General features: G+C 43.6%; 1 protein-coding gene across 1 annotated transcript in view; it reads left to right on the top strand.

Annotated features, from left to right (window-relative positions):
• The window catches only part of LOC134467606 (formin-like protein 1), an 83,707-nt gene that overhangs the window by 60,592 nt on the left and 13,115 nt on the right, over nt 1-10,000 (top strand). Inside the window, exons 14-19 of the mRNA XM_063221447.1 lie at nt 6,003-6,155; nt 6,792-6,915; nt 7,509-7,733; nt 8,234-8,358; nt 8,884-8,994; nt 9,648-9,742. Of these exons, the coding sequence (XP_063077517.1) occupies nt 6,003-6,155; nt 6,792-6,915; nt 7,509-7,733; nt 8,234-8,358; nt 8,884-8,994; nt 9,648-9,742 (833 nt within the window). The remainder of the gene's footprint in view (nt 1-6,002; nt 6,156-6,791; nt 6,916-7,508; nt 7,734-8,233; nt 8,359-8,883; nt 8,995-9,647; nt 9,743-10,000) is intronic.

The following is a 10,000-nucleotide window of genomic DNA, read 5'->3' as shown; positions in this document are numbered from 1 at the left end:
ACACACACACACACACACACACACACACACACACCAATGAGTGCCAATGACAATGTGCACTGCACGTGTCAACAGGTGGACGGCTATTATTGACCTATTGAGCGCTGCTGTGAGCGTTACAACACACACACACACACACACACACACACACACACACACACACACACACACACACACACACACACACACACACACACACACACACACACACACACACACACACACACACACACACACACACACACACACACACACACACACACACACACAGTCTAACTTCTTAAGAAGAAGAAGAAGAAGAAAGCCGAAGAAGAAGAAGAAGAAGAAGAAGAAGAAGAAGAAGAAGAAGAACAACAACAAGAACAAGAACAACAACAACAACAACAACAACAACAACAACAACAACAACAACAACAGATGGTATCTCAATTACAAATGTCACAGATGGATATGATAGGCCTAGAACTTAAATGACATAATGTAGAATATAAAACATAAAAAGTAACATTGAAATCCTAATCAATATCGGTCGATGCAAATAGCCTGATTATAAAAGTATGAAATGAGATGAAATGAGGACGACTGAATGGTGGTTCAAAAAGTAGACCTAACACAGATGTGAATGATGCTGACCCAGCTGTGCAAATGTAGGCTAGGCGATGTGTTAACCCTATGCTAAGTGACTATATTTGATCACTTCCGATTACTTGCACACCTATCACAAATGTCCCTGTCATACACTCTACAAGGGTGTACAACCAAGTGGGTTATATATCAACTGAATCAGGGGAAATCAGGCTTTTACACAGATAGTGAAATCTTGACATTTGGCCAATCAGCTGTGGCCAGGAGCCTGTCAAACTTTCCCCCCTCGCTAGCCGAGATTTGTGTGCCCTCCAGCGTGCAACAAAATACACTTCAGCACCATGGACAACGAATATATCAAACCGCCCATCACTTGAGCGAATAGTTTTAGAAATGTCTTTTCTTTGTTGATTTATTTTATTAGGCCTACTAGTCCTATGTGTTTCTGTTTTTGATTCTGCAACCGATTTTTAGAAGGTTTAGAAGGCCTAGCCTATATGAAATAAATACATGGTTGACTTTCATATAAACTGCACCACATACTTAAATTAAAAAACAGAGAGTCAGGATAGCACAATAAACCTCGGAATTGTATTTCCATTGTGGTCGGTTGTCAGTCTGTCTATTGCACCGTGCACGCCGTCTAGGCTATGTCCTTTCGTGGTAGGCTATAGAGAGAGAAACGTAATGTCAATTTCCTTGTATGACCTGCGCATATAAAGAACCTGACAACAAAAGGTGACTTGACAAACAAAGCTCATTACCACAACGAAAAATCAATTTGGCCCCTTCTCAGCTGGAGCCCCGGCAGCTGATGCAAACCACACTAAACGGCTCATAATATAGGCCTACATAACTTTATTCGTTGCCCAAAGACCTTCCACTGACACTGGCAGATAACATATTTCCCCCAAAATCTACATCAAAGTCTGTGAGTCCGGAAGAGCGTAATAGTCTAATAGCTTAGCTCCAAAATATAAAGGAATCGTTCAGTTTGTGATACAAGCATGACAATTGGTACACATATAGCCAAAGGCATTCCAAAAAGAACTGGATATGGAGCCATCGTGAAATTTCAACATGGTGGCCATGTCAGCCATTTTTCAAAATGGCCGCCACCAACAATAGTTTTCTTGGATGCAATATATTTTAGACATATTTACCATTCAAACCACTTGGAAAATGCAACATGGATAATTGAAAAGTTGTCATGAATATTCAAGATGGCTGCCATTTTCAAGATGGCCGCTGTCACTTGTATGATTTAAATCAGTCATTTTTCATGATGCAGAATTCTAATTTGGAACTTTTGAATTAACCAGAAGCTTCCTTTTATCTCATTCTATACTTGATATACAGTATAGTATCACTGTTTCTTTCAAAATGGCAGCCCATGTCAGATAGTCATACAATAGTGGAGTTTGTTAAGGGTTTTTACCATTACGGAACTGACAAAAGCACTTTGCATGGTGTTTCCTTAGAGTATATGCTGTAATTCTAGCCTAGGAGCCCTCAGAAAAAAAAACTTTCTACTATGTCATATACAATGTCATGTTGTGCAATACATCACATTGTTATTACATGACATACTAAGCTGACAATGTTAATATAGTCCCAAACTCAGCAGAGATGAAATGGCAGTGGTAGTCTGCTTGACCAGATTGATGATAAGTACAAAAATGTACATAGTAGTGGTGTGCATTGGCACTGCCCTCACGATTCGATTACGATTTGGGAGGTAGCGTTTCGAATCCAATCCATTCCATTGTACAATGCATTGCAATCAATTACATTTCTATTGAAAGCAAAGTAAATGTTTCATCAGTCATGATGAGGCAATACAAGTTGTCAGATACTGAGCAACATTTTTTTGGCTGTTTTCTGTATCAGTCTTGCAGTTTTCAATGCTTTAAAGTGCTTTTATTTAATTTAACATTCATTTGCTCCTGAAATATCCACGGACGTAATTGAAACTTAAAAAAAATGCTGCATCGATTATGGAACTTGCTGCATTGAATTGAATTTTCCATGCCCCGCATTGCATTGCATTACCGAATCGATTATTGCAGTACATAGTGTGAAAGTCTAAATCTGTGCTTACATGCTTGACAGCAAATGTACCATTGTGAATGATTTGAGAAGATTCTTGGTCTGAATTGAAATGAACATTTCCCACACTAAAACTATGGTGAGAATAGACGACTGCTGCTAATGCTTGCTCAGCAGCATCTGAATGGGGAAGTGTCAGTGCAAGATGATGTCCAAGGTAGCTGGTTCTCCATCCTCTATTTTACATAACAGATATTTTTTATTTGTATGAGAGAGGGTAAAAGACAGGACCTCTCCATATGTATGAAGAACCCATAAGATCACCTAATTCTACATTCTCACAAGTAGCATTGTGCATATATTGAGTGCATTTCAGCCATCTTTAGAATGGCATTACAGAGAGATTACTCAATATAGGCTACCTGTAGGCTACAGTATGTCTGGGCCACTCATGCCGAACTGATAGGAAGGGTTCTGTGTGTTATTTGACTGTGACACTTACCAATTATGACGCGCGTCATAGCATTCCAAACGGTGCGTCATACGTCATGATGTCCAGCGCAGTAGAGCGCGAAATAGATTGCAACTTGCTCGGCGGTTGAAAACACAATGTTTTACTGGTAAATGTTTATTAAATTATATTGAGTAATTTCCATTCTCAAAACGGACTTATATTGCCATCCGTGGGTGTAAACTTCAGCGTTAACCGCATTTTCCTCGGCTCTCCAAAACGTCAAAATGGTCAGGCCAAGTTGCTCTGCTAACGGAGACCCTAATAATAATAATAATAATAATAATACATTTTATTTTTGAGCGCCTTTCAAAATACCCAAGGACACTTAACAATCAAAACAAATACATAACAGTAGGGAAAGTACAACAAAGCTTCAGTGAATTAACAATAGGAGAGTAATTAAAATGCAAAAATAAAATAGAAATAAAAGTACAATAAAAATAAATGTTTTAAAAGAAGTAGAATGCATTTGAAAATAAAATAAAAATGAGGGGAAAAAATAATAGCATGTAAAATAAAAAAATTAAACTGATAATTAAAATAAAGTGGAAGTGCCTGTCAGTGAAGTTGATAAGCAGATATGAAAAGGTGTGTCTTCAGCTTAGATTTAAAAGTAGACAGTGTAGAACACTGACGAAGTGACAGTGGGAGAGAATTCCAAAAGTTTGGGGCCAACAACACTAAATGCCCTGTTGCCCATGGTGCGCAGGTGTGTGGAAGGAGGAGTGAGTCAGCGGAGCGTAGTGTGCGGGTAGGGTTGTATGGGGTGAGGAGACTTGTGATGTAGGAGGGTGCAAGGTTGTGCTGGGCCTTGTATACGAGGAGGAGAATTTTGAAATGGATACGTGAATGGATAGGAAGCCAGTGACCCTACCCCGTAGGCTACTTTGTTGACCCTGTAGAAAGATTCTAATGCCATTACACACCCAGGAATCCAAGACACTTCTCCAATTCGAGGACAAATACAAAAAGAAGGAAAACGTGCTGAATCAGAGACGATCTGACAAACCCTTACCAACAATATCTCTGGCTGAATTCGGCATCTGTCACCATAGTTACGTACTTAGCCTACGCCACTGAAGGTCTGGTTTGCTGCGTAGGCTACCCAAGGCTACTCGCACATAACACATAAACTGATGAGAAAACAAGGCGGTCTTGTTGGTGAAGTGAAAGTGTCAAGAAAGAATATGAAGATATGAGTTTTTGGAAGTTGGTTTGAAAAGAGCGCGGCCCTTGTATTTATCAACGACGACTGCACCCCCATATGGATGCAAATGACCTGATGTAAGGACTGCCAGATAAAGTTGCAAATGGACTTGGAAATGAGGAGAATAATTGATTCTTTAAATGTAGTTAATGGAAATTCTGGGACTGCATTGAAGTTTCAGGGTGTCTGTAATTGTTAAGAAATTCTCTGATCAGCAATGTTCTTCCTACTGCACATGGGTGTTACCACAAATCGTAAAATGTCTAATTAACAAACTAAGAATAAAAGAAAACGAATGAAACTCCAAAGTGAACGGACAAAAGCGCTCGGACGAGGGCTGGATCAAGCGCGCGGTGTACATTATGTATTTTACTAACATGCACCACCCTGCAGTGCGGACCTGCACTAACTGCACTGCACCCTGGCGGTCTCGAACCCGGGTCTCCCGCATGGGGAGCCGACGCGCCAACCACTGTGCCCGGAAGGGTTCTCATGTCGCACGTCATGGCGTTCCAAATGGTGCGTCATGTTGTCCAGCGCGTTAGAGCGCAAAATAGTTCGCAACCTGCCTCTGCTGTTCAAAGCCCCATGCTTCACTGCTAAATTGCTTGTTGCTCTACTCTACTATTACATTATATTGAGTAATTTCTTCTGATTACAGATGTCAGACAACATGATCGGGATTTTATTGACATGCAGCTATTTGTCCTTTGATTGTCAGAAATGAACATCTACTTACCATAGTGTTTGTAGTGGAGAGGTAGAGGATGTATTTGGAAGGGGGTTGTTTGGGTTCTTCTCACCCAGCAAGAGCAAATCGAGTGAGACACGTGTCTGTGTCCCAATTGTGGCCAGGTGTGCTACCGCGCGCAAAACCAAAAAGGCCCAAATATGGAAAACGTTGGTGCGCAAAATATGGATGTGCAAGTATATCCTGGGACTTATTGTATGACTAGAATCCTGTCAAGAGCATTCAAGTTGCTTGCTCTATCTGACCCACAATGAAATGCACTTCTGCCGACAAAGAACGCATGATATGCTGCCAATGCAACTATAGCTCAAATTCACATACAGTATACCTCCATTACAGGCTAGCCCATGCCTCAAATGACAAGCAAGCCCACGACCGACCTCTACCGCCAGCAGGCCTAATCACTTTTGCTAACGTGTGTCGACAGGGTGGGGGAGTTGGGGATCACTTGTCCTGGGCCCAGGGGGCCCAGAATTGGATCCTCATGACATTGTATTGATTGGGTTTGGTTTGGGGCCCTTTCAGATGTCTTTGTCCTGGGCCCAATCAAAGCTGTCAACGGCTCTGTGTGTCGATAACTTTAATAACTTTTCAAACCGTTACACATTTCCCCTCAACTTCAGGCCCATCTTTTTCTTTAACCCGTTTTGGTGCCTCATTGAAAATTAGGTCAATGTAAACAAATGGACAACTGTCATTTTCAAAAAAATATTTTTTCCTTCTGGTGTCTGATGGAGATGGATCATTTTTAGAACACCAGACCTCTCCTGTGACACACTTAACAACCACAACGTTCATCAACCCCATATGTTCACTTCAATGCTCTGTTCTGTTTTACAATGTATGTGTATGCGTGTGCGTTTGTGTGTGTTTGTGTGCGCGTGTACGTATTGAAGGAGAGTCTGCGCGAGTCCTATGCGCGCTGGACAGCGCTGCAGCAGCGAGAGAGAGAGAAGGAGTTGGAGAGAGAGCGAGAGAGGGAGAGAGAGCGGGACAGAGATCGGGACAGGGACCAGTCAATACGGGCCCTGACTGATCTGCAGCAAAAGGTAGGCCTACTACACTACATTACAATAGATTGCAATATACTGTACGTTACACTACACTTTTATCCTACATGACTTATTTGCAAGGATGCACCTTTACCTCGCAATTTTAGTTTGATTTTTTTAAATGCACATATTACTTTTCATTTTTGTCACATGTGCATAATTATTAAAACTAAAACATGCAGTTGAATTAAATGTGTCCACCTGTAGCTGTGTGTGTGTGTGTGTGTGTGTGTGTGTGTGTGTGTGTGTGTGTGTGTGTGTGTGTGTGTGTGTGTGTGTGTGTGTGTGTGTGTGTGTGTGTGTGTGTGTGTGTGTGTGTGTGTGTGTGTGTGTGTGTGTGTGTGTGTGTGTGTGTGTGTGTATGTGTGTGGAGGGAGGGGTTGTTGAAGTGCAGTAGTTCATAGTCTCGCAAAAGCCGGGTTGACTTTGGCAAAAGAGCATAATCATATAAAAATCCCACAGGTTACAGTGCACCCTGTCACAACTGTAGCAGTGTGGTTATGTTGTCAAGACTGACCACATTACAGTACATAGGCTCATGTACTACTACTTTGTCCTGAACTTGGTCAAATGTGTCAGTGGCCCTGGTGACAATAAATAAATCAGTAAATTCTTCAATCTTTTATCTTGAAGGTCCAGACACTGGTGGAGCTGGGAATGATCCGGACAGAGGTCAATGCTTTGGGGACGCTGGACCTAGTGCCTGTCACGGTGGCTGTGCAACAGCCAGAAACTACACAGGCCATCCCACAGACTGGTGAGGACTAAATAGCAATAGCAATATAGCAGTATTTTTTATTTTTTGTATTTATAGCACATTACCATAGACAGTTGCCATTCAATTTTGCTTGAGAAAGACAGACGTAAGCGGGGTAGCAATGGCTCAATGGTTAGAGACCACTGACCAGAAGGTTGCAGGTTCAAATCCCACCTTTACCAGCATCCATTGCTGAAGTGCCCTTGAGCAAGGCATCTAACCCCACATTGCTCCAGGGCTTGTAACCAATACCCTGTACCTAAGATAGCTGAACGTCACTTTGGATAAAACCGCCAGCTAAGTTAGGTGTAATGGAATGCAAAATACACAATGAAAGAAGAAGAAAAAATGATGGATAGTATTATTTCAAGAGACTGTAAATAATCCTGCAAATTAATCGAAGACAGATGAAAAGCAGATGCATCGGATCATTTTGTTTTATGGTTGTTGTGCATTCTTTGCAAAATACACACAAACATCAGAATGTTCAGTCACGTGTATATTATACACATCCATTCCCCACACATGCCAGGCACACCACACACACAGCAACAATACATTGTGTAATAGTTGTCTGTCTGAATTATTTTCAGAAAATGAAGGGGCACCGAACACCTGTCCAGCCAGCCCCGATGCCGCCAAGCAAGGCACCCAGTCCCAGCCTGGGTCACCTTGTCCCCCTCCCCCTCCCCCTCCCCCTCCCCCTCCTCCACCTCCGGCCTCTCCACCGCCGCCCCCACCTCCTCCTCCACCACCTCCACCACAGTGGGTCCCACCCTTGTCGAGAGCATCGGATGGCCCAACAACACCAGCTACAGGTGTGTGTGTGTGTGTGTGTGGGGTGGAGGGGGGTTGGGGGGGGGGGGAGGGAACTGTTCGGATCTTCACTCACCCTCTCCAGTACATCTTTTCTCCCTCTGACTCTCTCTGTCTCTCTCTCTCTCGCTCGATCTCTCTCTCTCTCCCTCTCTCAATTCAGCTGAATTCAACTGAACTCAAAGAGCTTTGTTGGCATGACAAACGGTAAATGTATTGCCTGTTTGTGTGTACGTGCGTGTGTGTGCATGTGTGTGCGTGTGTGTGCGTGTTACGGCGGGGTGGGTGGGTGGATGGGTGCACATGAGCGTGTGTGTCTGTGTGTGTGTGTCTTTCTCTATCCCCCTCTCCTCAGGAGTGAAGAGTAGGAAGCCTATTCACACTAAAGTACTGCTTGTCCCTCTTCACCTGGCAAAACATCTCTCTCTCTCTCTCTCTCTCTCTCTCTCTCTCTCTCTCTCTCTCTCTCTCTCTCTCTCTCTCTCTCTCTCTCCCCCCTCAGGAGTGAAGAGCAGGAAGCCTATTCAGACTAAGTACCGCATGCCCCTCCTCAACTGGCAGGCCCTGAAGGCAGAGCAGGTGGCCGGCACCATCTTCACCGAGCTCGATGACGAACACGTGCTGCTGGTGAGACACAAAGATGAATGATGAGAGTGTGTGTGTGTGCGTGTGTGTGTGTGCGTGTGTGTGTGTGTGTGTGTGCGGCACTATCTTCACCGAGCTTGATGACGAACACATGCTGCTGATGAACCAGATTAATGTTTTCTAATAGAGAGGGAGAGAGAGCGTGAGTGCATACACTCATGCATGTGTGTGTGCGTGTGTGCGTGTGTGTGTGTGTGTGTGTGTGTGTGTGTGTGTGTGTGTGTGTGTGTGTGTGTGTGTGTGTGTGTGTGTGTGTGTGTGTGTGTGTGTGTGTGTGTGTGTGTGTGTGTGTGTGTGTGTTAGAGAGAGAGAGTGAGTCTGGCCAAATCTGTCAGTGGCCCCTGCCCTGTGCATATGTGTGTACCTGTGTTTGTACCTGAGCAAGAGAGAGTGTGTGTGTATATTCGTGTGTGTCCTGCACCGTCTGCCCTCAACCTCTCTGTGTCTCTATCTCTCTCTCTCCCTCTCTCCCTCTCTCCCCCTCTCCCCCTCTCCCTCTCTCCGTAGGAGTTGAACATGGACTCGTTTGAGGAGCAGTTCAAGACCAAAGCCCAGTCGGCGCCGGCAGACATCGGAACCCTAAAGATGCGCACGGCCAATCGGAAGGGCCCTTGCAAGGTTCATTTCATTTCAACAGTGGCGATCCTGTGAAGTAGTGAGGGGGTCACCGCTCATCTGTTGAGAAGGATTTAGTGAAAACTTATAAATAAAAAAGAGAAAATCTGCACACTTCAGGTCTTTTCATGTGCAAAATAGCTTTACTGGACAATCTTTCGGCTTTAGACCTTTAGAAAGAGTGCATACAGACTGTCTGCAGGTCTTCAAGTCTGTATACACTCTCTGCCTGATGAAGGTAAACTGAAAGACCGAAAGCCTGCAATCCAGAATAGCTATTTTGCACAAGTAAAGACCTGAAGTGTGCCAACTTTGCGGAAGGTGTGCGGTTTAATTACTATTTAATGGACAGACTACTGTAGAGAATGGTCACACTGGCTGAAACGTTGTTTGATGAAAATAAGTTTGCCTGAATGAATCCAGCATGGTGAAGAGTGTGTGGTATGTTTTTTTCACTGAAGAAGTACACATCCCGCTTCCTGCTCTTCGAAATGCATCACTGATGTGCGTTCCCTCCCTTCAGAAATAGCCATTTAATACCCATTTAATAGCATTTAATTAGCATTTATTTAATTTAATTTAGAGACTATTTCTGCTAAATGTTCTGCTTTTATACCAAAGTGAACAGTTTTTTTCCCACTAATCTACTCCACTAGGTGACACTGATGGAGGCCAACAGGGCCAAGAATCTGGCTATCACCCTACGCAAGGGGGGCATGACCGCATCCAACATCTGCACTGCCATCGAGACGTAAGTATCACACACACACACACACACACACACACACACACACACACACACACACACACACACACACACACACACACACACACACACACACACACACACACACACACACACACACACACACAGACACACACACACACACACACACACACACACACACACACACAAACACACACACACACACACACACACACACACACACACACGGGCAAGAACTTTGCCATCACACTGCAACGGGGTATGACTGCATCCAGTATCTTT

This window comes from Engraulis encrasicolus, chromosome 17 (assembly GCF_034702125.1).
Source record: "Engraulis encrasicolus isolate BLACKSEA-1 chromosome 17, IST_EnEncr_1.0, whole genome shotgun sequence".
Taxonomy (NCBI): domain Eukaryota; kingdom Metazoa; phylum Chordata; class Actinopteri; order Clupeiformes; family Engraulidae; genus Engraulis; species Engraulis encrasicolus.
This window is presented reverse-complemented; position numbering and strand designations above follow the sequence as displayed.